This window comes from Lynx rufus, unplaced genomic scaffold, assembly GCF_022079265.1.
Source record: "Lynx rufus isolate CCGP_SWC_20201006 ecotype Redwood Valley unplaced genomic scaffold, mLynRuf1.p SCAF_8, whole genome shotgun sequence".
NCBI classification, from domain to species: Eukaryota; Metazoa; Chordata; class Mammalia; order Carnivora; family Felidae; genus Lynx; species Lynx rufus.
Genome location: NW_025814896.1, coordinates 67,136,389 through 67,163,606, shown reverse-complemented (window position 1 = coordinate 67,163,606; position 27,218 = coordinate 67,136,389). Strand labels below are relative to the sequence as shown.

At 39.9% G+C, this 27,218-nt stretch overlaps 1 protein-coding gene across 1 annotated transcript in view; it reads right to left on the bottom strand.

Moving 5' to 3' along the window:
• Positions 1 to 26,563, bottom strand: part of MSH2 (mutS homolog 2) — an 81,894-nt gene extending 55,331 nt beyond the window's left edge. Inside the window, exons 1-6 of the mRNA XM_047069365.1 lie at positions 26,315 to 26,563; positions 14,804 to 14,958; positions 10,703 to 10,981; positions 9,588 to 9,734; positions 7,213 to 7,362; positions 5,514 to 5,647 (exon numbers count right to left, since the gene is read on the bottom strand). Coding sequence (XP_046925321.1) covers positions 5,514 to 5,647; positions 7,213 to 7,362; positions 9,588 to 9,734; positions 10,703 to 10,981; positions 14,804 to 14,958; positions 26,315 to 26,525 — 1,076 coding nt within the window. The 5' untranslated portion in view covers positions 26,526 to 26,563. The remainder of the gene's footprint in view (positions 1 to 5,513; positions 5,648 to 7,212; positions 7,363 to 9,587; positions 9,735 to 10,702; positions 10,982 to 14,803; positions 14,959 to 26,314) is intronic.
• Positions 26,564 to 27,218: the final 655 nt, after the last annotated feature.

Sequence of the window (27,218 nt, the reverse complement as noted above, 5' to 3'; positions counted from 1 at the left end):
TCCCCCATCAACAATTTCTTAGGAGTGAACTATTTCATATGCTCACTATCATGTATTCAATGTTCTTTAGAGAATTCTAACTTGAAAACTACCAAGACTTCATATGAATCTATGGAAAGACAAAAACCAAAAACCTAGAAGATTAAGAACAACAGTCCTAGTATATGAGCAAACGTGAGGACTCTGGGACATATCAGAAAACAAGTGATGGGACACCTGGGTGGCTCAGTTAAGCATCCGAACTTTTGATCTTGGCTCAGGTCATGATCTCACAGTTCTTGAGATCAAGCCCCGGGTCAGGCTCTGCACTATCAGTGCAGAGCCTGCTTAGGATTCTCTCTCCTCTCTGCCTTTCCCCTGTACACATGCATGCCCTCTCTCTGTCAAAATAAACTTAAAAAAAAAAAAAAAAAAAAACAAGTGGAAAAAATAGTAATATGAATAGTTCTTTTTTTAATTCAAGTATTTTTAATTTATATACAAAGAGCTAGCTAGCACTAGGGTAGGTATCCTGAACATCTGCAGTAAGATGGGTACCTTGGATGACGCACTCAAGGAAGTTCACTTAACCCAACTTAATGAAGCCAGTATCCTTTACATACTGATGGAAACACTACTGGCACATATTGAGGCCGTATTTCTGGACTGTATCAGGCAGGTTTATGCAAATGTGGCAAGGAGAATCCTGGCTGAATTTTTTCTATATATACACTTCTATGTTTTTTTTTAAGTAAATTCTGTCCACAATGTGGGGCTAGTACTCACTACTCTGAGATCAAGAGTTGAACACTCTACCAACTGAGCCAGCTAGGCATCCCTGGCCAATTTTTTTTAGATGACTCCAGTAGGATGACCCTTCTTGCTCTCTCAGAAGCAACAAGGCAAAAGATGGCAGTTATTATAATTCCTAATTTGTTAGATAAAGTACAAAAAAGAAGAAACACCTAGATACTCCTAAAAGGTAATAACTTATCATTGTCACTGGAGATAAAAAGTATTTAAGCCATTAGCTAAAAATAAGCAGCATTTGTAGTCTCTGTGCAAGTAGGTTTTAGTGAATGGAAACATGAGCATGACAACATATAAAGCAATTCCATGGATTTAATTTAAATAAAAACCAAAATAATATGCTTCCTTTCTGGTGTTAAAATCCAATTTGGATCAAATTAAATACCATTGATAGAAGCAATAAATACAGTATAGCAATTAAGTGCAAGGGCTCTGGAGTCAGGCCAGCCTGGCTTTAAAACCAATCCCACCACATCAGAGCTGATGAATAGCAGATGCTTAGCAAAGTGCCAGACACAAAGTAGATACCAGTCTTATCATCCTCCTTCTCCTAAGAGCTTGGTAATAACCTAAAAGTAATCCCATTTTCATCATTATTCCTGAACCTATCAACTGCGCTACTGTCCTTGATAAGATGTATGCACCAAACTCAGATCTTATCACATCTGTCCCTACCTCTCCTCTAATGAAAAAAGAAAAATGAAAACTTTTCCTTCCTTAACAGAATTCACCCAACAGCAACAAAATTAAAAAAAATTTTTAACGTTTATTTATTTTTGAGAGACAGAACATGAGCAGGGGAGGGGCAGGGAGAGAAGGAGACACAGAATCCAAAGCAGGCTCCAGGCTCTGCAGAGCCCAATGCAGAGCTCAAACCCAACAACCCCGAGATCATAATCCGAGCCACAGTCAGACGCTCAACCAACTGAGCCACCCAGGTGCCCCTAAAATGAACTCTTGGGGCGCCTGGTTGGCTCAATCAGTAGATCATGCAACTCTTGATCTCAGGGTCATGAGTTCAAGCCCCATGCTGGGGGTAGAGTTTATTAAAAAATAAAATAAAATGTATTTAAAAAAGAAAATTAAATAAACTCTTCACTTACAGACTTCCACTACTTACTCTTTTGTGAATCATCCCATAACAATGTTGACAGTAAGAAACAGAAAACTTGATTTTACTGTTACCCTGAAGAGATCAATCCTACATGCTCAGAGAAGGGGGTAATGAATTCGCCCTGAGAACCCTGAAGGTGTAAACTAGGAAGCCAGAGGTATCGCAGCAGATAGAACTGAGAAAGGGAGATAAAACAAGGGGACTGTCCAAATAAGAACCTGTATAAGGAGTATAACTTTCTCCTCCTAATCTGTGAATTTCAGCATTTGGTCTTGAAAACCAAGGGCTTTTATACTTGCTGGCAAACAAAAAATTTCTCACCAAGATGAAAAGGAGAAAATATTTCTTCTCACCTTACAGGTGCAGAAAAATAGATCATATTCTGGCTCATAAAGGCATCCTTGCAAACCCTATTTCTAATTAATAAGCCTTATAGACTACCAGATTTTGGAAATTATTGCTATGTGCTGTGAAGAAACCTTTATCCTCTAAAAAAATCTAATTTTCATATCTTCTAAAGTAATTTGTTACTGTGGTAAATAATATAAAAATGACATCTCAGGTTTCAGAAGAGGCTTTTTTTTTTTTTTTTTATAAATTTTTTTTTTTTTCTACGTTTATTTATTTTTGGGACAGAGAGAGACAGAGCATGAACGGGGGAGGGGCAGAGAGAGAGGGAGACACAGAATCGGAAACAGGCTCCAGGCTCTGAGCCATCAGCCCAGAGCCTGACGCGGGGCTCGAACTCCCGGACCGCGAGATCGTGACCTGGCTGAAGTCGGACGCTTAACCGACTGCGCCACCCAGGCGCCCCCAGAAGAGTCTTAATACATACGTGCTCTAGTTGTTAAGCCCGAAGGGGACAAGTGTCACTTGCTCTGTTCACAGGAGACCAAGGTTAAAAATATAACCAATGACCTAGCGCTTGAGAGTTAAATTACCTAATTTTTCTAAAAAAAAACAAAACAAAACACTAAAAGATGAGAGACAATAGCATAAAATTTTGCTTGTTTATAGAAAGACTCTCCATTAAATGATACTCAAAAGCTGATTAAGACTGATTGCTCCCAGGGCAACGATGGCAACTCACATACAGTACAGTAAGAAATGTGTCCCTTGAGCTGTCAAACATAGAGGCCCTGAGAAAGAGATCCCAGGGAACTGGGGGACAAGAGGAGAAGAATTAGCACTGTGTAACCTTCTGTTCTGTTTGAATCTTGAAACGTATACATGTTATTACTTATTCACAAATAATTAAAATTAAAAACTGTAAACCGCTTTAATTACTTGCAATTATCTAATCCTTCCTATTTCTTATTTTAAGTTACTAAATCCCACTCTTCTTCCCAGTAAACCTGACTTCAGAAAGTCAGCATAGCATCTCAACTTCTGCATTTCCTTGTTTTTTGTTTGTCTGTTTTTTAAGCAGTCTCCATGCCCAGTGTGGGGCCTGAACTCACAACCCTGAGATCAAGAGTCACATGTTCTACCAACTGAACCAGCCAGATACCCCTCAACTTTGGCATTTTCAATAAAATACCAGCACATCCACAAACCACTAACCTCCTGAGTTATTTTTATTATAATGCTCTTTGAATCCACAGGATTAACACTCAGTTTGGTAATTATTTACAGGGTGTCTTATGATACCGATCAACTATTTTATGTATGTCTGGCAATGTCCCAAATAGTCAAAAGATCATTATGCTTTTGTATATTATCAGCATTCAGTAGGTATTCAACAAATTCTTGAATGATTTGACATCGTAGCCATAAAAAAATTGAATCTTTTACCCATTCTGGCAGTGTCACTTAATTTGCCAAATGGAAAACATTAGGTACAAAACAAGGCCATTAGAAATAACCTAATTATTGGGACATCTGAGTGGCCCAGTCAGTTGAGCATCCAGCTCTTGATTTCATCTCAGGTCATGATCCCAGGGTCATGGGATCAGCCCTGCCATCAGGCTCTGTGCTGAGTGTGGAGCCTGCTTGAGATTCTCTCTCTCCCTCCCTCTGCCAATTTCCCCTGCTGACTCTCTCTAAAAAAATAAAAATAAATGCATTAAAAAAAAGAACTTAATTATGGATAAAGGTAAAATAAAGTACATCTTGTCAATAAAATATTGTGTACTTAGTAAAAACTAAAAATGTTGATTGAATGAGGGGTGTCTGGGTGGCTCAGTCAGTTAAGCAACCGACTCTTGGTTTTGACTCAGGTTGATCTCACAGTTCACAAGATATAGCCCAGTACTGTGCTATGCACTGACAGTATGAGCCTGCTTCGGATTCTCTCTCCTCCTCTCTCTGCCCCTCCCTGCTCACACTCTCTCCTCTCTCAAAGTAAATAAATAAACTTAAAAAAAAAAAAAAATGTTGAATGAGAAGATAAAACAGCAACAGTAAAAAATGCTTATGAAAATTGACATATAAGTGGGAAAAATTGGGGCATATAACTATATTAAGATTTACAACTATGTTTTAAAAAAAAAGATTAATACAAGAGTGCATCATCTAAAATGACTCCATTTAGGGGTGCCTGGGTGGCTCAGTTGGTTAAGTATTTGACTTCAGCTCAGATCATGATCTCGCAGTTTGTGAGTTCGAGCCTCACGTCGGACTCTAGGCTGATAGCTCCAAGCCTGGAGCCTGCTTCAGATTCAGTGTTTCCCTCTCTCTCTGCCCCCACCCCCCTTGTGCTCTGTCTCTCTCAAAAAATAAACATTTAAAAAAAAAAGTCATTTAAAATGTCTCCATTTATATAAAGTTCAAAAAACAGGCAAAACGAATTAATCTATGATGTTAGAAGGACAGTGATTACTTTGAAGTGAGGAGGGGTAGTAACTAGCAGGAGATTCCAGGAGAGTCACTAGGATGCTACTTATGTTGTTTCTTGATTTGACTGTTGTTACACTGATGTGTTCACTTTGTGAAAATCCACCAAGCTGCAACACTTAGCATTTATACTCTTATGTATACTTCTTTTAAAGTCTTATAACCCATATATAAAACAAAAGATAAAAATAAAATATACCCAAATGTTAATCATATTCAAGTAGCAGAATTATAGAACCTTTCATTTTTTCAATTAAAGTGACTTTCTGAAATAAATGTTTAGGTTGCCTTAAAACCCTTTCCAAAATAATTAAGAGGAAGTGCTTCCTATGTGCTACACCCTCATCAAAGCACTTTATATATACTAAATTATCCAATCTTCATAACAACCCTACAAAATAGGTGTGTCATTACTGTCATTTTAAAAGGGAAGAAACTGCAACACAGAGGTTGAGTAACTGTCCCAAGATAACACAGCTAATAAGCGCTAGAGACGTAACTTGCATCAAGGTACTCACGCTCCTAAGTTTATGTTCTGAAACACTATCCATCCATCTCTCTGATAAAACTTTACTTTTTTATAGTGAAAAAAAATAGTAAAATAAGTTATCAAATCAATCTAAATCATTACTACTCTTATCACTATGTAGCTAGCTCTCTGTGCAGTCACATGCAAAAATACAGGAGCAAATTTGCATATTAGAGTAAACGGCATAATCCTGTGGAGTAATTAGAAGTTACCCAAAGCTTACAGAAGTGTACATTAGTAATATACCTCTCTTCTATTCTGTTCTTATCCATGAGAGGCTGCTTAATCCACTGGTTAACCAGTCTTTGTCCTTGAGGGGTTTTGCATTTATTTAGCAATGCAGCCAGAGACTGAGAGCCAGTGGTATCTTCAACAGAACCCTAGTAAACAAAAAACAAAAAAGAATAGCATGCTCATTAGTGAAAACTTTACTGTGCTACGAAAAATAATTAAATAATTTTGGGAACAAGAACACTTATATTCTTCAGATATTAAATGAGAAATTTGCACAGAAGTTCCTCTTCCTCAGCCGGCTTACTGTCAGGCTGCGGGTCAGTCTATACTACAGCACCTGAGTATTTTGAATCCACATGGTCAAAGTGGAGGCTTCAAGATGCCATCTCACATTTAGCCTATTTCCATTCTTTTATGATGTCCAAAGTGTGGTGACTCATTATGTCATCCTAACTCCTCTCTGGAGAACTGGGATTAACGGCCAGACCAAGCCCATAAAGTCTTGAGTAAAGCAAACCACTGATCAATTGCACATGAGAGGCCCCCAGTTGTGTGAAAGTGTAGCCTGTGTCTCATGGTGCTTTAGAATGTGTGCATGTGTGTATAAATGCATGATACATACTCATATGTATTGCTATGGCCATATGTTGAAGGCCAACATAATTGGTAGACAGAGTCCATTAGAGGAAATGAAACAGTTGTCTTGGTGGCTATTAAAGTAAGATGTGCAGGAGCGCCTGGGTGGCTCAGTCAGTTGGACATCTGACTCTGGGTTTCAGCTCAGGTCACGAGCTCATGGTGGGATTCCCTCTCCCCTCCTCCCCATTTGTGTACGTTCTCTCTCTCTCTCAAAATAAATAAACTTAATAAAAAGGTTTCTGGGGAGCACCTGGGGGGGCTCAGTCAGTTAAGCGTGCAACTCTTGGTTTAGGCTCAAGTCATGATCTCACAGTTAGAACCCCACATCAGGCTCTGCACAGGTGGAGCCTGCTTGGGATTCTCACCCCCCAACCCCCACCCCTATCCAACTCATGCTCTCTTGCCTCTCTCTTTCAAAATAAACTTAAAAAAATATATTTTTTAATTTATTTAAGTAAAATGTGTATAAAATAATTTTTTCTTAAAACAAAAAGCTCCTCGGGGCGCCTGGGTGACTCAGTCGGTTGGGCGACCGACTTCAGCTCAGGTCATGATCTCACAGTCCGTGAGTTCGAGCCCTCCGTCGGGCTCTGTGCTGACAGCTCAGAGCCTGGAGCCTGTTTCAGATTCTGTGTCTCCCTCTCTCTCTGACCCTCCCCCGTTCATGCTCTGTCTCTGTCTCAAAAATAAATAAACGTAAAAAATAAAAAAAAAATTTTTTTAATTAAAAAAAAAAACTCCTCTTCCTAAAATCAAACTTTCAACCTATTAATCTAGATTTTCTGCTGTGTATTTTCCCCCAAACCAAAATTACTTTGTAATTACTGTAGTTTTAGACATAAAACTTCCTAAAATTAATTTTTTAAGAACTGCTATTAATATAATAAAATTATTCATAAAGCCAGGACAAATACTATTTATATAGCTTGCACCTAGAAAAATATAGTAATTTAAAGCTGCATGTCTACGTATAATATTTCAAAATATTTAAGCTCCTTAATAATATTCCTCAGCATAGAATAAAGGAAACATTTTTTAAGCATTAAGTTTTTTAAGACATGTTATTTTTTACCTGGAAAAGGTTAAGGGCTCTGACTGCTGCAATATCCAACCTCATGTACTGACTGAAGTCAAAAGTAGTCAGTTCAAACTGTCCAAAGTTTGAATCATCTGATAAGAGTTCTAAAAACTTGATTACTGCAGACAATGATGAAGCTGCAACCTAAGATTAAGAATTAAAAAAAAAAAAAAAATTTTAATTAAAGATTCTAGGGGTGCAGCTGGTTGAGTGTCCCAACTTCGGCTCAGGTTATGATCCCACAGTTTGTGGATTTGAGCCCTGCACCGGGCTCTGTGCTGACAGCTTAGAGCCTGGAGCCTGCTTTGGATTCTGTCTCCCTCACTCTCTAGAGTATATATAAAAACATATATAAACAAATCCTAGAGGTATTTAAAAAACAAATGGCAAAATGAAAATAAATTCTGAACACTATCATTTCCCTTTGTGTTCCTTCTCAATCCAAACGAAGAAAATCAAAGTTTAAATAAATCTCTTAAGGTTAAAAAATTAGTTTTAGAAAGTGAAAATTTACTGTTAGAATAGTATTATTTATAATAGCCAAAAGTAGAAATGACTCAAATGACTATCAAGAGTAAAATGAATGAAGTTTGGCATGTTCACCCCTATGGAATACTACACAACCAAAGATACAAGCACAATCAACCGTGACACATGACAATATGGGTAAAACTTACAAACAATACTGAACAAAAGAAACCAGGCACAAAAGAATATAAACCATATGATTCCACTAATGTGAACTACAAAAACAGGCCAAACTAGTCTATGCTAGCAGAAGTAAGAACGATGGTTACCCTCGGGGTAATGACTGAAAGGAAGCCTAAAAAAGGTCTGAGGTCCTGATACTCTATTCTGCTTCACGGGTGCTGGTTATCTGGGGATCTGCAATTCATGAAAATTCAGTTATACACTTAGGATATATGCACTTTCCTTCATGTATATTTAAATAATAAAAAATTTAAATAATCTGTTATTATTGTAACATAAGTAGTTCAGGACATCAAACCAACAGCCCAACGACAAATCCTACATATTAAAATATATTTGATACTAGACTTGTGAAATGTACCTGCTTTCCCTAACTGAAAACAGTCATCTACCTGTCCTTGACAAACTCCAGCACTGCACTTCCTGTAGTGTCATCAGGAAGCACAAATAAAAACTTTTTGTAGCCCTAAAAGTTTCTTCACATTTTCAAGAGGCAAGTTTCTAATACCAGTATTACTGCTCATACATACTGGTTTTTGATTATGTTACACACACAAAAAGTAAAAGAATTACGGAGTTTATAGGAATTAAACTATTACATGATAAGCAATAACCACAAAATCATGACAGTCATAACAGTCCCAGTTCATTCTAGTTTGAAATCTACTTTGGGAATTCTAAGTTTAACAGCTTGTCCTGTCTTTTTAAGTATACAACAGAATTTTCCATGTTACTTATCAATGACCCACAAATATCCTGTCAAGAGCTTCCAATATTTTACCATAAAAATACATCTCAAGCCACACCCACCTCGAAAATTTGAACAAAGAAACACATCAACCACTGAAAATCCCATAAAAGTTACATTGTTTCCATATTCATTTCTACCACTACACATACATAATCTGCCGATTTTTTAGCCAAACTGTTTAAATGTAGTATTTATTATGCATTATGTGCTATATATATATATATACTTTCACTCTTATTCCTGATCTCCCCAACAATCCTTTAAGACCTATTATGTATTTAACAAATAACGAAACTGCCTCTCAGAAAGATAAAGTAATTGAGGACCCTGGGTGGCTCAGTTGATTAGGCTTCAGCTCAGGTCATGATCTCATGGTTCATGGGTTTGAGCCATGTGTCAGGCTCTGTGCTGACAGCTCAGAGCCTGGAGCCTGCTTCTGATTCTGTGTCTCCCTCTCTCTCTGCCCCACTCCTGCTTATGTTCTGTCTCTGTCTCTCAAAAATGAATAAACATTTAAAAAATTTTAAAAAAAAGAAAGATGAAGTAATTTATTAAAGACTCTACAACTTGTACATTATAAAGCTCTGAAAGGTCTTTTTCCCCCCTACAACCACTATGCTATCTCATCCACTTAAGTGACATTAATCAGGCTCTTTCCTGTGAAATCAATAAAACTCTTTCTTGCTCCAAGGATATATGTTATGTAAATATAATGCAATTCTATTTAAGGTTATGTTTCAGTTTTTCTAGTCATTTCCTCAAGTTTTTCAAAAGTTTAATCACAGTAAAAATAAGCTTAATTTATATCAGTGATTCACAGTTTACACTTTGGAGAGATATGAAAGAAGTAGCTTTCCAAAAGCCATGATTACAATTTAAGAGTAAATTCACATTATAATCCACATACCTGATTCTCCATTTCTGGCAAGACAGCACTATTCATCTGCTCTCCCTTTTTGCCTTTCAACAACCGGTTGAGGTCCTGATAAATATCTTTTGTAAAAAAGTCACCTCTTTTTCTTTCTGTGATCAGAATTCCTCCTCTCTGAATAACCTATTTTACAAAAAATAATTTAAATTACTTTGAGGAAAATAAAAAAAGAAATGAGAAAAAATCTATCACTGACAAGTACAGTAAGAACAACTTAAATTATTGACCCACATTAAGTTTCTATACAATGTGCAAGACACTGGGAAGACATACATACTAACACATATTTTTAAAATCTATAAACTAAGTTGTCATGTAATTTAAAAGTATGTTCATATAAAGGTTTTTAAAAATAGCACCCCCACCCCAAAAATAGTCCCAATAGTAAAAACCTCTTAACAGAATAATACTTGTGGAAAGTTGTTTAGATACTATCTATGCTAACAATGCCCATTATATATTTCCTATTTCCCAAGCAGTTCTTATGGTATCTGAAGCCCACAAAAAGAAAAGAATCCTTCAAGGATACAATATCCCTTAAATACCTAAATAAATCATATACTTACACAAACAGTATAATCAAACAGTATAATCAGAATTTTCTAAAAAGACTCAATGAAATAAGAGGCTAAAGGTCCCACTTAAACTATCTTAAACTGAAGATCTGCATCTTATTTATTTGATAAATCCATGCTAAATACAGTAATAAATTGGTTTTTTTTAAGTGGACCTCAATCACCTCCCCTCACAACTGTGAAAGCATTCCTTTCATCAGCTGTGATCCCTTCAAGATGGCATTCTGTTACTCTTTCAGGGAGGGAGGAAAGGAGGGAGGGAGGGAGGGAGGGAGGAAGGGAGGAAGGAAGGAAGGATCTGAAGTAAAACAAGAAACAACTTGTTCTACAATCCTCTTAAATATACGAAGTTTCTGTGAAAGATAAACATCAAGACAATCCTCAATATAAAACATTACTGTAATTAAATACAAAAATATTTGACTTTTAAATTATTTTTTTTCTTAAATAAAATAGCATGTTAATTAGAACCTTTCCTAGGCTTAGGTTCTCCATCACTAGACTTGATTCCCTTACCTGCCTCAGCTTTCCCATGTCTCCAGCAGTCTCTCCTCCTGGTAAAACACATTCCTTTGGTCCAATCTGAATTAGGAGAGCCTCCAGATTGGAGAACTGATCGTTATCAGGGAACTCACAAAGTCCTAGCTTCCTCTGTATGGAGTCAACATACCCAACACCGACCTGTCTTTGGCCATCAACTGTAGATATTTTAACACCCACAACACCAATGGAAGCTGACATATCGTTGTTACCAAAGAGAATGTCTTCAAACTGAGAAAGATTACCTGGAGAAGCCTTAACAAAAATAAACAAAAATTTGAAGAATTGTTGAATGCACTTAAAAAATTTCATAGCAAACAAGAGTTACCCAAAAAAATTGTTCCTAACAATATATTCCAATTACTGTTGGAAAAAAAATTGCTTATAACAATATATTCCAATTACTATTACCTTATTTTCTATAAAGTATCCTCCCTAGTTTTCCAATTATTTTCAGGACACTTGGGCAAAAAAGATTTTCAGTTTGAAATCTGACAGCTGGAGGGGCGCCTAAGTCATTCAGTCAGTTAGGCATCCAACTCTTAATCTCTGCTCAGGTCTTAAGCTCAGGGTTTTGAGTTCAAGCCCCACATTGGGCTCTGCACCAGGTATGAAGCCTACTTGAAATTTGGCAGCTGGATTTATACACACACAATAATTAAGATATCCAAATTGATAATCCTGTCAATTGTAAGCTTAAATTTCTACATCCTGCCAAAATGCCTACCTATTGGTTGCACATTGTATTTTCTCTGACTAGCTATACCACATAGGAGAGCAGTATTATTAGCTACAAATACTGACCTTGGAAAGTTAATTCTCTATCAATATATTTATCTGTAAAATGTAGAGACTGTTCTACATCAGTCATTTCAAAATAAAGGATCCTTGGCCTATTTTCAATATTTCAAAAAGATTAGAAATCTCTCTGTAAGACTGCACAAGTCAACTAAAGGGTCAAGTTTCTTCACTTTTGTGTCAAGTCAGTGGGTGACACTACATATTTCAACCTGATCAGAAGCTGATAGGAAGCCGTTAACATGAGGCATTTTCTGAGACAACTGACCACCCATGGTATTAAACAGGAGAGTCACCAAGAGTCCAATGACCACGGTGACAACCAAACTTAAGCAACCAATAGCCGTCAATAGTTCAATAGTTCTTTTTTTTTCTTTTTAACATTTATTCATTTTTGAGAGACAGAGAGCACGAGCAGAAGAGGGGCAGAGAGAAAGGGAGACACAGGATCTGAAGCAGGCTCCACGCTCTGAGCTGTCAGCACAGAGACTGATGTGGGGCTCAAAGTCACGAACCATGAGATCAGGACCTGAGCTGAAGCCGGACACTTAACCAACTGAGCCACTCAGATTCCCCAACAGTTCTTGAAGGACTTTAGCATCATAATCATGATAATCATTGATTTTTCCATAAAATGACTCTAAATATCCTGTAACTATGGATTGTTGATTAAAATCTGGATCAAAAATGAAAAGGAAGGGGATGCCTGGGTGGCTCAGTCGGTTGAACATTTGACTCTTGATTTTGGCTTAGGTCATGATCACAAGGTCAAGATCAAGCCCCATATCGGGAGCCATGCTGAGTGTGGAGACTGCTTGGGATTCTTTCTCTATCTCTGCCCCCTCCCCTGCTAGTACTCTCTCTCCCTCACTCTCTAAAATAAAAAAAAAATCGGGGCGCCTGGGTGGCGCAGTCGGTTGGGCGTCCGACTTCAGCCAGGTCACGATCTCGCGTCCGGGAGTTCGAGCCCCGCGTCGGGCTCTGGGCTGATGGCTCAGAGCCTGGAGCCTGTTTCCGATTCTGTGTCTCCCTCTCTCTCTGCCCCTCCCCCGTTCATGCTCTGTCTCTCTCTGTCCCAAAAATAAATAAACGTTAAAAAAAAAAAAAAAATTTTTAAATAAAAAAAAATCAATTAAAAAAAATGAAATGGAGGGCTGGGTGCCTGGCTAGCTCAGTGGTGGTTTGAGCCCCATGTTGGGTGTAGAGATTACTTTAAAATAAAATGTTTCATTTTTTTAAAAATGAAATGGAAAAACAGTGTTATCTTGCATTCAAATTTTAAAAGCACTGATTCAATTGCAAATGTAAACATTTGCAAAAAAAAAATTTGCAAAACATTTGCAAAAAAAAAATATGTTTTTACATACATTTTTCAGATTTGCACATACAGGTTACAAAGCACACCTTTAAACTTTCAAAAGGGAATAGTAGCTAATAAAATTGGGTTCTTAAGGGTCCTTCAACATAAGACTGTTAATCTGTGAAATAGATTGTATCCAAGATCCTTTCCCACTCTGTACATACCATTGAGAACATGGGAAAGAAATCAATCATAAGAGACCAACTACTTTAAATATCACTAATATTTACAATAGAATCAAAAAGCTAAAAAATGTCTGGGGCAACTGAGTGGTTCAGTCGGTTAGGTGTCCGACCTCAGCTCAGGTCATGATCTCACAATCCGGAGGTTCGAGCCCTGCGTCGAGCTCTGTGCTGACAGCTCAGAGCCTGGAGCCTGCTTCAGATTCTGTGTCTCCCTCTCTCTGCCCCTCCCCTGCTCATGCTCTGTCACTCTCTGTCTCAAAAATAAATAAAAACATTTAAAAAAAATTTTTTTAAAGCTAAAAAATGTCATGATAAATCAGTTTTTGCAGCTTTAGATCTGAACTTCTTAAAATGTCAGGATTAAGATACCACCTTTTTAACCTGATAGACATATATTTGAAAAAATCTCCCCGACTTAAAAGGTAGGAGTTAAAGTGAATTCATCTTGAAGGATTCTGACAGGACACAGAGGAGTGAGGTATGATGGGATGATAATCATGGTAACCTCTTAAATTTAGTATTCTACATTTTGGTGTTATTACTAATTGAGTTCTGTGAAAAATGAAAAAACATCACTTTGTAGTACCTCAATTTTCTACTAAAATCTTTCAAGACACAGACTAAAACTCTTAGTAAAAGCCCTACTTTTCTCAGTAAAACACCAATGAAAATTCCCAGAAAACTCCATAATGTAGAATGCTAAATTCTCCCAGATATAATCTTCAGTAAATACAGACATACTTACAAAGGCAGATGGGGGAAGGAGGACACAGTATGGAACATAGACTGAATGTTATATTTGAGGTAGTACCAAGATCAGATGTTTAGATATTCTATTAAACCTCACAAGAAAAAACTCACAGGACTTTGAAGTTGGAAAACATCATTAAAAACCTTCTAATTTTACTGTTTATGGAGAAACAGATACAGGAGATGGTTGGGAAATACACCAAGGACACCCAGAAGGGCAGAGGAGAAAAGAAATGAAATATGCTGACTATAAGCCCAAAGCACTGTCTCCCTTACCACACATTTATTCCCTTTCAAGAATAAATTGTAACTCCCCAACATTTTAACCATTCATTTGTTGCAGTATTTATTGAGAACCTACTCTGCAGGTTACAGAACCTGCAGTTGAACAACCAAAAACAGGACCTTACAGAATGGCAATGAAGACAGTCATTATATAAAATAAAATAGTGCTGTCTCCATGAAGGCACAGAAGCATGCATGTCAATAGTCCTTTCCAGGAAAAAAAAAAAAAAAAAAGAAATAAGCCTTTCCAGGGACACCAAGAAATGATCATCATTAAACAAAGTCCCTGACTTACAAAAATTATAAACTTAACGGAAGAGAAAGGCACATACAAAGATACAAACATGTTACAGATGTGTAGGAGATATATGGGATACAGTAAATCTGGACGTTATTACTTTAAAAACAGTAAAATCAAATCTGTCTAATGCTGGCACTCAACTTTATGTAAAATCTATTTTATTATTTAGGTTTCAGGAATACTGACAAAGCTCAGAGTATTCATACTCATAATAACGATTTAGTGAATTTCAAAGTTGCTATTAAACTGTGATTTTAAAAACCATATGCTAAAGAATATTAGTTTCTCAAATATTTTATTACCACAACCTGGTTAAAATATTAAAGCACACAGAATTCCCTCACATCTTTATTTTTTCTACTCTTAAAAATAACCAAATTAAAAAGGAAGATAATTACCTTAAATGCCAAATACCAATCATTCTCTTTCGAGGCCTTATTTCCAGCTCTATTCTTATAAACTTCAACTCTATATTGACGAACTAGAAGAAGATCTTTTACAAAAGACTCAAAATTCATTTTACTAAGCACAACACTCTCCAGAGTCTTTGTTCCTAAAGAAAAATATTAAAAATACATGTTACAGATTTAAGGATTTAAAGTAGTAACACAATGGTTCCCCCAAGCCACATTCTTCTCTCAGTAATTCATTTCTTCAATAAACTGTTTATCAAGCCCTTATTACATATCTGAAGGACTTTGGTAGTTGAAGGGTATAAAATGAACAGATATGGCTCTTCTGCTTTCATGGAACCTACACATCAAAATAAAAAATTAAGAAAGATAAAAGAATAAGTAAATACATATATAGATAAACTTACTTATCCTTTCTTATAATTAGTTTCTCAGAGGTCTGAATAGAGTTCTATAATTACATGGGGCACCTGGGTGGCTCAGCTGGTTGAGCAGCCAATTCTTGGTTTGGGCTCAGATCGTGGTCTCATGGTTTGTGGGTTTGAGCCCCGCGTTGTGCTCTGTGTGCCGATAGTACAGAGCGTGCTTGGGATTCTCCCTCTGTGTCCCTCCCCCACTAGCTCTCTTTCTCTCAAAATAAATAAACATTAAAAACAAAGAGTCTTATAACTATATCGTATTTGTATGAAATTAAACTTTTCCGAAAAGGTCCATAAAAACAAATTAGTCATTATTCATTGCATAATGTTCTAGGTAACACAGATCAAAACTCAAAGGTTCGAAAAAGTACAGCAAGGTGGGAATGCAAACTGGTGCAGTCATTCTGGAAAACAGTATGGTGGTTCCTCAAAAAATTAAGAATAGAACTACTCTTTGACCCAACAACTGCACTACTAGGTATTTACCCAAAGGATACAGGAATGCTAATTCAAAGGGGCACACACACCCCCAATGTTTATAGCAGCACTATCGACAACAGCCTAAGTATGGAAAAGGGCCCAAATGTCCATCAACTGATGAATGGACAAAGATAACGTGGTATACGTACACAATGGAGTATTACTCGGCAATCAAAAAGTAGGAAATCTTGGGGCGCCTGGGTGGCGCAGTCGGTTAAGCGTCCGACTTCAGCCAGGTCACGATCTCGCGGTCCGTGAGTTCGAGCCCCGTGTCAGGCTCTGGGCTGATGGCTCAGAGCCTGGAGCCTGTTTCCGATTCTGTGTCTCCCTCTCTCTCTGCCCCTCCCCCGTTCCTGCTCTGTCTCTCTCTGTCCCAAAAATAAATAAACGTTGAAAAAAAAATTAAAAAAAAAAAAAGAAGTAGGAAATCTTGACATTGGCAACAATGTGGATGGAAGTAGAGTTTTGCTAAGTGAAATAAGCCAGTCAGAGAAAGACAAAAATCATATGATTTCACTAATGTGTGGAATTTAAGATACAAAACGGATGAACATAAGAAAAGGGAGGCAAAAATAATATAAAAAACAGAGAGGGAGACAAACCATAACAGACTCTTAAATACAGAGAACTGAGGGTTGCTTGAGGGGTGTTGGGTGAGGGGATGGGCTAAATGGGCATTAAGGAGGGCACCTGGGATGAGCACTGAGTGTTAGACTAAGTGATGAATTACTAAATTCTATTCCTGAAATCATTATTACACTATTTTAACTAACTTGGTTTAAATTTTTAAAAAAGGAAAAAAAAGTACAGCAAAAAGGAGACTTCCCTTTCACACTGATCCCCTACACATAGAGTTCAGCCAAGTACCATCAGTTTATAAAATATATTTCCAGTGTGCCTGGGTGACTCAGTGGGTTAAGAGTCCAGTTTCAGGGGCGCCTGGGTGGCTCCGTCGGTTAAGCATCCGACTTCGGCTCAGGTCATGATCTCACAGTCTGTGAGTTCAAGCCCCGCATCGGGCTCTGAGCTGAGCGCTCAGAGCCTGGAGCCTGCTTCCGATTCTGTGTCTCCCTCTTTCTCTGTCCCTCCCCCACTCATGCTCTGTCTCTCTCCCTCTCTCAAAAATAAAAAAACGTAAAAAAAAAAAAAATATGAAGAGAGTCTCAAAATTAAAAAAAAAAAAAAAAAAAAGAGTCCAGTTTCAGCTCAGGTCATGATCTCATGGTTTGTGGGTTTGAGCCCCGTGTCAGGCTCTGTGCTGACAGCTCAGAGCCTAGAGCCTGCTTCAGATTCTGTGTCTCCCTCTCTCTGTGCCTCCCCATTCACACTGTCTCTCTCAAAAATAAACATTAAATTTTTTTTAATATATTTCCAAACACAGGCCATGCACACACAAACATTACTTTGTTCCTCTCTTACATCAATGGTTGCAAACTACAAACAGTGCTCTGTATCTTGGCCTTTTTTTTTAACCTAATATATTTTGGAGACTGTTCCATCACTACATAATCCGCTTCTTTCCGTTTATAGCTACAAACATTCCATTGACTCTGAGGATGTACTATAATTTAGTCTCTTACTGATGAACATATAGGTTGTTTCCAGTCTCTATTACAATGCTGTATGAATAATCTTGTACATGCTTCACTCTCCAATATGAGTACATCTGTAAGGTAAAGCCCCAAAACTGGATTTTATCAAAGAATACAGTGATTTTGATAAATATTGCCAGACTATTCCCTCTGGTTGGCTGTGTAAATTAACACTATCATCCATAAAGTATGAGTGCCTTTATTTCCCCTATCCAAGAAACACAGAGTTTTCAAACTTTCTGGTCTTCATCTCAGATTACTGGTTCTGAGCTAGGAATAATTTTGCTTCTCTAGCAGACATTTGCCAAAGCTTGGGGACATTTGGGTTGTCAACTGAGGGAGGGAGGACAGCAGAGTACTAATGGAATCGCATGGGTAAGGCAGGGGTGCTGTTAAACTTGCACAGGATACAGGGGCACCTGGGTGGCTCAGTTGGTTAGGCATCCAACCTCAGCTCAGGTCATGATCTCCCATGATCTGCACCAACAGATAAGAGCCTGGAGCCTGCTTCAGGTTCTGTGTCTCCCTCTCTCTCTCTCTGCCCCTCCCCTGTTCACACTCGGTCTCTCTCTCAAAAATAAAAATATTTTTTAAAAAATTTTAACATGCACAGGATAGCCCCTCACAACAATAATAACTCAGTCCAAAATACCAATAGTGCCAAGGTTAAGAACTCTTACTAGAAAAGTGTCCCACCTTAGTTTTGATTTGCAATTGTCAATTTCTTACAAAATTAATAAAATCACTCACACCATCAAATTGAATAAAAATTCAATTTTCTTATAATAACAGGTAATACCAGTGATAATACCACTTAAAAGTATTTAAGGGGCCCCCTGGGTGGCTTAGTCAGTTGAGCATCCGATTCTTGATTCCAGCTCAGGTCAATATCCCAGAGGCCTGGGATCAAACCCTGCATTAAGCTCCACACTGCTTAAAATGGAGCCTGCTTAAAATTCTCTCCCTCTCCCTTTGCTCCCTCCCCTGCTCTCTCTCTCAAATAAAAACTAAAAAGTAATTCAGAATAGGGATGCCTGGGTGGCTCAGTCAGTTGAGCATCCAACTCTTAATTTAGGTTCAGGTCATGATCTCACGGTTCATGAGTTCGACCCCTGCATCTAGCACTCAGTTCTTAGCAGAGCCCACTTCAGATCTTCTGTACCCCCCCCTCTGCCCCCCCCCCAACTTGTGCTGTCTCTCCCTCCCTCTCTCTCTTAAAAAGAAGTATTTTTAAAAAATAATAGGGATGCATGGGTGGCTCAGTCAGTTAAGCATCCGACTTCTGCTCAGGTCATGATCTCACAGTTCCTGGGTTCAAGCCCCATGTTAGGCTCTGTGCTGACAGCTCAGAGCCTGAAGCCTGCTTCAGGTTTCTGTGTCTCCCTCTCTCTCTCTCTGTCCCTCCCCAGCTCACACTCTGTCTCTATCAAAAATAAATAAACATTTTTTAAAATTTCTTTTAAATAATAGATCATGTCAAGTATAAATATCAAATACAAATAAGCATGAAGATTAAATGACATAATTCAACTGTTTTGTACACCTAAACACAGCTAATATTCCCAACATTTCTTCATTAGTTGTAAGTACTAGTATTAGTTATAAGTTATTAGTATAAGAATCCCCACTGTCTGCCACCCTCAAAAAGGGCTCAAATCTTGCCTAAGGTTCTTCCCTAGAACATTCCTCGTGATCTCATCCAGGACTGACAAACAAGTATTTACAGGGACCAGGCCAGGTATCAAATGAGCAAAGGAAGCCAAAGGCAGAGAACAACAGAGCTGACATGACAAGTGGCTTCAAAAGAGATCATATAGAGTGGTGGGAACAGTGACAAAACAAGGAAAGCACATGAGAGTAAAGGAGAAATCTGGAACACATCAGAGAGCAGCCACTCAGCTCCAAACCCACTGCTTTGCTGCGGGGATATTCACACCCAGAGTTTTCAACTGGGCAGACTTTTCAAAAGCAGCTCAAAATATGATTTTTTTTCATGAAATGTCCCAATGTTTAAAATACAGGCAATCAGTTCAAACATACAGCAAAACACTATTTAGGCCACCAGTCTTCAACTCAGTCACATTTTTCTTAGACTTGAATAGATTGCTGTTTCTCTAGCTTGCATTTAGAAAGCAAGTTGCATGAAAATTATGTTTACTCTATACTCCCATTCAACAACGCCTGTACTCACACTTCTCAGAGGCATCCTCCAAAACGAAGTCCTCCAGCCTGCAACAGACTCACATCTCCCAACTAACACTCACTCACGATGAGAACCTGAGTGGAATGGTAGGTCCCATTTAAATTATTTCCTGGTTTTGCCTAGCACTCATTCCACTTTGCCCAAAACTCTCTGGTGTTTTGTTTTTTTAATTTTCTTTTTAACATTTATTCGTTTTTGAGAGACAGAGAGAGACAGAATGCAGGTGGTGGAGGGGCAGAGAGAGAGGGAGACACAGAATCAGAAGCAGGCTCCAGGCTGTCAGCACAGAGCCCGAGGTGGGGCTCGAACTCACGTACCCGTGAGATCATGACACAAGCTGAAGGACACTTAACTGACTGAGCCACCCAGGCGCCCCTCTCTTTTTTTTTTTAAGTTTGTTTATTTTGAGAGAGAGAGAATGAGTGGGGGGAGGGCAGAGAGAGAGAGAGAGAGAGAGAGAGAGAGAGAGAGAGAGAGTCCCAAGCAGGCTCCATGCTGTCAACAGAGCCCAACCATGGGGCTCAATCCCACCAACCAGAAGACAATGAGCCTAGCCAAAATCAAGAGCCAGACCCCCCTCAACTGACTGAGCCACCCAGGTGCCCCCCCTCTCATTTTTAATACTAAAAGTCCCATGTTCCAGGAGCCCTCTCAATCCCAAGAAAACTAGAATGATTGGTCACCCTACCAACCCATCCAGTTGAATTCCACATGAGTAATATTATTCATGATGAAACATCATTAAAATAAGGAAAAAAAATTTTTTTTTAATTTTTTTTTTTCAACGTTTATTTATTTTTGGGACAGAGAGAGACAGAGCATGAACGGGGGAGGGGCAGAGAGAGAGGGAGACACAGAATCGGAAACAGGCTCCAGGCTCTGAGCCATCAGCCCAGAGCCTGACGCGGGGCTCGAACTCACGGACCGCGAGATCGTGACCTGGCTGAAGTCGGACGCCCAACCGACTGCGCCACCCAGGCGCCCCAAGGAAAAAAATTTTGCTCAAGGAAAGCACTGACACAAAAATCACAGAGGAATTTCTCCCAAAGACACTTATAAACACCACTGTGAAGATTATCAGCAACTTCCAATAAATACAATGAATTCAAAAAATACTGCTTTTCAAATCTTCCTTTACATTTTAGAAGGCAAAATGTAAAGTGTAACTCAGCAAAAACAATTCTAAGAGAGGGAAAAAAAATCATCAGTCTGGCAAAATTCTGAAACAGCTCTTAAATCATCAACCCAGTACGATGTGTCAGCAGAACTGTCTGGCCAGTACAGGGTTTTTAAAGCATCTGAAATTGAATGCTATCACCAGATGAACAAGCACTCTCAGATCCACAAGCCCCACCACTCCCTATTACATTCAACTACTTTGCACATCAATGTTATCTACTTGGCTCTGGGTAGAAGGAATCCGGTCAAGTCTTTCAACAAATTCAACAGAACACAGGTTCACAACAGTGGTAATTTCTTAAGAGTGGGTGGGGTGAAGAGACAAATGAGGTAATTCCCCTCCCCCCATGGCCTCCCCTACCTCCATTGCTAAGGTACAGAAGGGCTGCCCAACTGCCAAGGTTATCCTCCAAAGATACTATTTCTCTCAAAGGAGTTTTTGTGACATACTGGGTGGCAGTGCATTTTAAGTCTTATTTACTGACAGGCATCTAAAATACAGCTACTTGGGGTGCATGGGTGGCTCACTCGGTTAAACATCTGACTTCAGCTCAGGTCATGATCTCCTAGTTCGTGAGTTTGAATCCCGCGTCAGGCTCTGTGCTGACAGCTCAGAGCCTGATGCCTGCTTCGGATTCTGTGTCTCCCTCTCTCTCTCTGCTCCTCCCCTGCTCACGCTTTTGCTTTCTCTCTCTCAAAATAAACAAATAAACATTGTAAAAAAATAAAATAAACACAACTAATCAGATGGGAGGTAAAACTGACCTCCTTGCATGAAATAAGGGACAGAAAGCTACCCAGCCTCCACCTGGGATACAGAAGGAACAGCCTCATGTTCATACAAGATTCTTCTCTTCAGGAATAATTTGGAGCCCCCAACCTCATTCAGCTGACAATTACCATGTGTCTGCTACACGTGGGCACTGTGCCAGGTGCTGGGGTTCAGAGGAAGACACTGGTTAAAACACAGTTCCTGCCCTCTAGGAGCTTTCAGTCTACTGGGATAGATGGGCAATATGGTAGAATACATGTCGTGTCTAGGGTAGGAAGAAAGCCTCAGGTCAGGGAACACCTAAGAGGCACAGCTAACCAGACCATCTTAACGTGGGAATCAAAAAAGACTTCCAAAAGGAGACGCTTTCTAAGCTGAGATCTGACAACAAAAGAGGCAAAAGGCTAAGTAATTTTCTTTTTCAATGATTCAGATTCCTAATCTACAAATTGGGAGCTAGGTACTAACCCATCTCACAAGGCTTTATTACAATAATGTTATCACTAGATGTTGAAAATTAAAAGTAGCTAAGAAGATGCAACTAAGTCTAAATGCTAACAGAATGAACCAGACAGAAGAAAGGATCAACAGAAAGCCACATCTGAGAAGTGGGGATGGGATCCAGACCATAGCAAAAGGCCACCTCCTCACTGACACAACAGGGAAGGAAAGAAGGTACAGATGACATTAAAAAGTATAGGTTCAAGGGATGCCTGGGTGGCTCAGTAGCTTAAGCATCCAACTCTTGATTTAGGTTCAGGTCATGATCTTGTGGTTTGTGGGTCCGAGCCCGACATTGGGCTCTGCACTGTCAGTAGGATTCTGTCTCCCTCTCTCTGCACCTAACCCACTCATGTGCGCTCACTCTCTCAAAAATGAATAAAATTTTTTAAAAAGTATAGGTTCAGGAAATAACCCAAATGTCTGTGAACTAGGAAATGGATAAAAACAAGATACAGTATATCCATACAATGGATTATTATTTGGCAATAAAAAGAAATGAAGTACTAATAGCAGTGATGAATCTTGAAAATATTTCTAAGGGAAAGAAGCCAGTCATGAAAGACTACATATTTTATGGTTCCATTTTTATGAAATGTGCAGAATAAGCGAATCTAGAGAGAATGCAGGTTAGTGGTTGCCTAGGTTTGGGAGAACAGGAGAGGGTGGAAGGGGTGGGGAGTGACTGCTAATAGGTACAGGTTTATTTTGGGGGCTGACAAAAAATGTTTTATTTTTTTAAATTTATTTTTATTTATTTATTTTTTTTAACGTTTTTATTTTTGAGACAGAGAGAGACAGAGCATGAACAGGGGAGGGGCAGAGAGAGAGGGAGACACAGAATCTGAAACAGGCTCCAGGCTCTGAGCTGTCAGAACAGAGCCCGACGCGGGGCTCGAACTCATGGACCGTGAGATCATGACCTTAGCAGAAATCGGACGCTTAACCGACCGAGCCACCCAGGCGCCCCCAAAAAATGTTTTAAAATTTACTATGGAAGCACCTGGCTGGCTCAGTCAGTAGAGCAGACGACTCTTGATTTCAGGGTCTTGAGTTCGAGTCCCATGTTGGGTACATACATTACTTTAGAAAGTAAATATAAATAAATAAAATGTGCCATGTGTAATGGTTTATTACAAAAACCACGGATTTGTAAAAATAAAAACAATCTGAACCGTTTACTTTAAGTGTGTAAATCATATTGTATATTAATAATATCTCAACAAATCTGTTTTACCTAAAGTATAGGTTTAAGGGCAGGAAATTGAGGGACTTCTCGTCTAAGGATTTCTATTTTCTCTAGTCAGAAACAAGTTCAACTGCTCAATAATATGGGAAAAGGTCACAGGGTCCAAGATTTGTAGAGTGCAAGTACACGTGGTCCTCATCATGCCTTACAGTTCTGCAATAAGCAATGATGCCTAGAAACATAACTAACCTTAACTTGATCAGGTTTCCAGGTGGAACAGAGAAACAAAGAAAAAGGTTTTTTTAACCCTTTAACATTATGCATAGTATTAAATTGAAGGAAAATTCCTCCCAAGAAACAAGTATTGGCAGCCTTACACCAACGATGACACATTATTGGGAGGCCTACGTGGCTCAGTCAATTAAGCATCTGACTCTTGATTTTGGCTCAGGTCATGATCTCACAGTTCATGAGTTCGAGCCCCACATCAGGCTCTGTGCTGGCAGTGCAGAGCCTGCTTGGTATTCTCTCTCCTCTCTCTGCCCCTCCCTTGCTTACGTGCATGCTCTCTCTCTCTCTCAAAATAAATAAATAAACTTAAAAAAAAAAAATCAAGGGGCATCTGGGTGGCTCAGTCAGTTAATCATCTGACTCTTGGTTTAGGCTCAGGTCATGATCTCACAGTTCATGAGTCTGAGCCCCATTTTGGGCTCTGGGCTGACAGTATGGAGTGTGCTTGGGATTCTCTCTGCCTCTCCCCCACTGGCTCTCTGGGTCTCAAAATAAATAAACTTCAAAAAAAATTTTTTATTAATAAATAAAACATTATTTAAAAAGATCTTCAGTTACACTGCATCCTGCATAGTGAAAACTGCAAGACATCAGCTTTGAAGATCTACAGTACATTTTTGCTTTTGAGTCCCTCCCTCTTCCAGTTATTTCAGCCGATTTCTAGTAACAAATGATTGATCTTTTTGTAACTATTATCCTACACAAACATATATTAGGACAATCATTTACCTAAAATGTGTATTTGGCATAAATGTCTAACATAAGAACTAGATCCTTAGGAATAACCCATTTACTTGCTAATCTCTGAAAAGTTAAATTCACCTGTTTTTAAAGTTTATTTATTTAGAGAGCGTCCATGCACACGCACACAATCAGGAGAGGTCAGAGAGAAGGAGGGAGAGAATCCCAAGCAGGCTCCATGCTGTCAGTGCAGAACCAGATGCGGGGCTCAATCCCAAAAACCCATGGCATGGGATCATGACCTGAGCAGAAACCAAGAGTCAGACACTTAACCAAACGGAGCCACCCAGGGGCCCCAAGTTAAATTCACCCTTAATGCCATTTTCAGCATGACTAAGAGGAGGTGACAGTCTAGGTTACTCTATTCTTAGAAATGTGCCCAGTAAACACATTTCAACCTTCAAGAGCAATAAAAGGAAAATTTTTGTTTTTTAAAAGCCTACACTCCAGTATAAAAGATTCCTGGATATTTATACTAAACTTCCTTCCCAATAAATGGGTATAATGCTTAATATCCATTATTCCTTTCATAATCTAAAATAGAAAAACTATTAAAATCATTAACAGGTGCATAGAAAAATCAGTGATTCAATGTACACAAACATACAAGTATGTTTAGAACTTTTTACATCATTTTAAATGCTTAAACTATTCTACACTGCATAATACAAAAATAAGAGAGTTAAGTGCACTAGCCTGGAAAAACTTTAAAACTGGAAAGCAACTTAGACCATCGTTAACTATGAAGCCATCCATGATCTCTGGCTGGTCTTCATTGATCCCAACACCTCTACTCTTGCCCCTTCTAACAACCCCCACCCTACAGCCAAATGATCCAACATATCACTTCACCTTTTACTTAAGTCATCCAACTTCTCAGGGACCTACAGCATAAAATTCCAACAACTCAGTACAACATAAAGAGCCTTTCATCATCTGATCCCATCCACCTGAGCCACCCTCCTCAGGGTTTTCTGCTCTAGCAACAGCAATCTGCCTCTTTTCAGATCCTCTCCGCTGCAAACACCCGGTCCTTCAAGACTCAAGTGAAATTCAGCTTCTCATGCAGCGCTTCTGAGGTCTCCAATCTTTGGCATTCCTGCCTCTTTGTCTCTTCAACTTGCTACGGAGCACACCTCCACAATTTTTCTCAGTGAATTATTTCTGCCTTGCTCTCCACCAGAAAGATCTCTATGAAGGCAGGGATACCGTCTTTCCCAGTGCCCATAACCCTGCGTGATACAGCAGCACTCAACAAATTTTTGTCTAAGGAATAAAACATCCTTTTTATCAATAACATCCCATCTGCATGTGACAAAAGTAGCACTAGAAGCTACGACTCCTCACTCCTGCCAGAATGCTCTTTTCCATCATCAGAATGGAGCCAGGCAGCAAAGATCAACACACAACATCTAGAACATATAGCTCACATAGGGTGAGAAGTTTGTATGTAGCCTTAGAGGGAGAGATGATGCTGGAGAGATGGGGCTGGGATTACAGAGGACATGGAGTGACGAACTGAGGCACCGACATACGTAACTAGCCCAAGGTCACACAGCTATTAAGTGGAGGATCGCGACTTGAATCCAGGCAATCTGGCTCGAAGCGAGGTTCTGACCACTTGGCAACAGTTACTGCCCATCAACAGTAACCCATTCCAGATCCCTGCACTGCGTGTGGGCAAAATCACACTGGTGACATAAAACGGTTTCCCAGACCACCTTCTATTTTAAATCTCACTCCTGGTCGGGAGTTGCGAGAAGATCCACAGGGCCAAGGCGGGGAGGCGGGCAGACACCCACGCGACTGCAGGGGATCAAGAAAGAACAATGTATTAAAACGCCTCGCCCAACGCCTGGCAGGCGGGACGCTCTCTCCGTGTCCGTTCTCCCTGTGTCCGTTGTTAGTTCAGGTCTAGGGCCGCTGCAGAGGGACAGACTCAGGACGGAGGCAGGGCAGGGGCGGGTGGCGCCCCACTTGGCCAGGCAGCGGCCGCAGAAAGCGCCATCCCGGGGAGGCACCGACGTCTCCGCCCCCGTGCCTCCTCGCCCAAGAGTCGCACGCCGCCCATTGCCTGAGAGGAGCCCCCTCCGCGGGGTCCCCCAAGCCCGCGCCGTCCCCGCCCTCACCTGGCGGCCCTATGTACTTGACCACCCCCTGGGTCTTGAACACTTCTCGGGCGGCCAGCAGCGCGTCCTCGTGGTGCGCCGTGTAGAAGTCGCCCCGGTCGAAGAGGCGCACCGTGGTGGTCGGCTTCTCCGGCATGGTCTGGAAGAAGCGCACGAAGCCGATCTCGGCCGCGCTCTCCAGCTGCAGCGTCTCCTTCGGCAGCACCGCCATTTCAGAACCGCTCCACCGCCTGCCAGAAAAAAACTGCGCGACCCCGCACCCGCTAAGCTGTTTCCCGCCTCCCTTCCCTCCCTCCCGTGCGACGTCCGGCCTCTGCGGAGTCACCCAATCAGCACCGAGCGCTGCATTTCGGTGGGTGGGAGTCCGCCGCGGCAGCCAATCACAAACGGACGCGGCCCAGCTTCCCGCGCACGCTGGTAACTGTCTACTGCGCATGCTTGAGCCTAGGTCGCGCGCCGACCCTGGCAGACAGCCATCGTTAAAAGATTTTAGGTCCTCGAGACTTTTTCTGCTGCATCCGAAAGGAATCCAGGTGGATAGATAACTAGGGAAGGCGGCCGGGTGGGACGTTTTGGCTCTCTTGAGTTTATTATTAACCCGGAAGTATGAGTGAGATCAGAAAGAAACTTGAAAACAAGGAAAAACTAGCCTTTCTTCCCGTCCTAATATATATTTTTTTAACTGCACCCCTCTCTGAGCAGGGAGTAATGCTTAGAATCGTCGAATCATTATATTGTACACTTGTAACTAACGTAACACTGGAGTTATACTGAAATTAAAAAATAAAATCACCCCCTTTCCCTGTCTCCCTTTTCCTTTTTAAGCAAACTGCCAACATCAAGATTACAGGTTTCTTCCGCAACCTCCTTATGGTTCTATATTAGCCATATTCTTTCTCGTTTC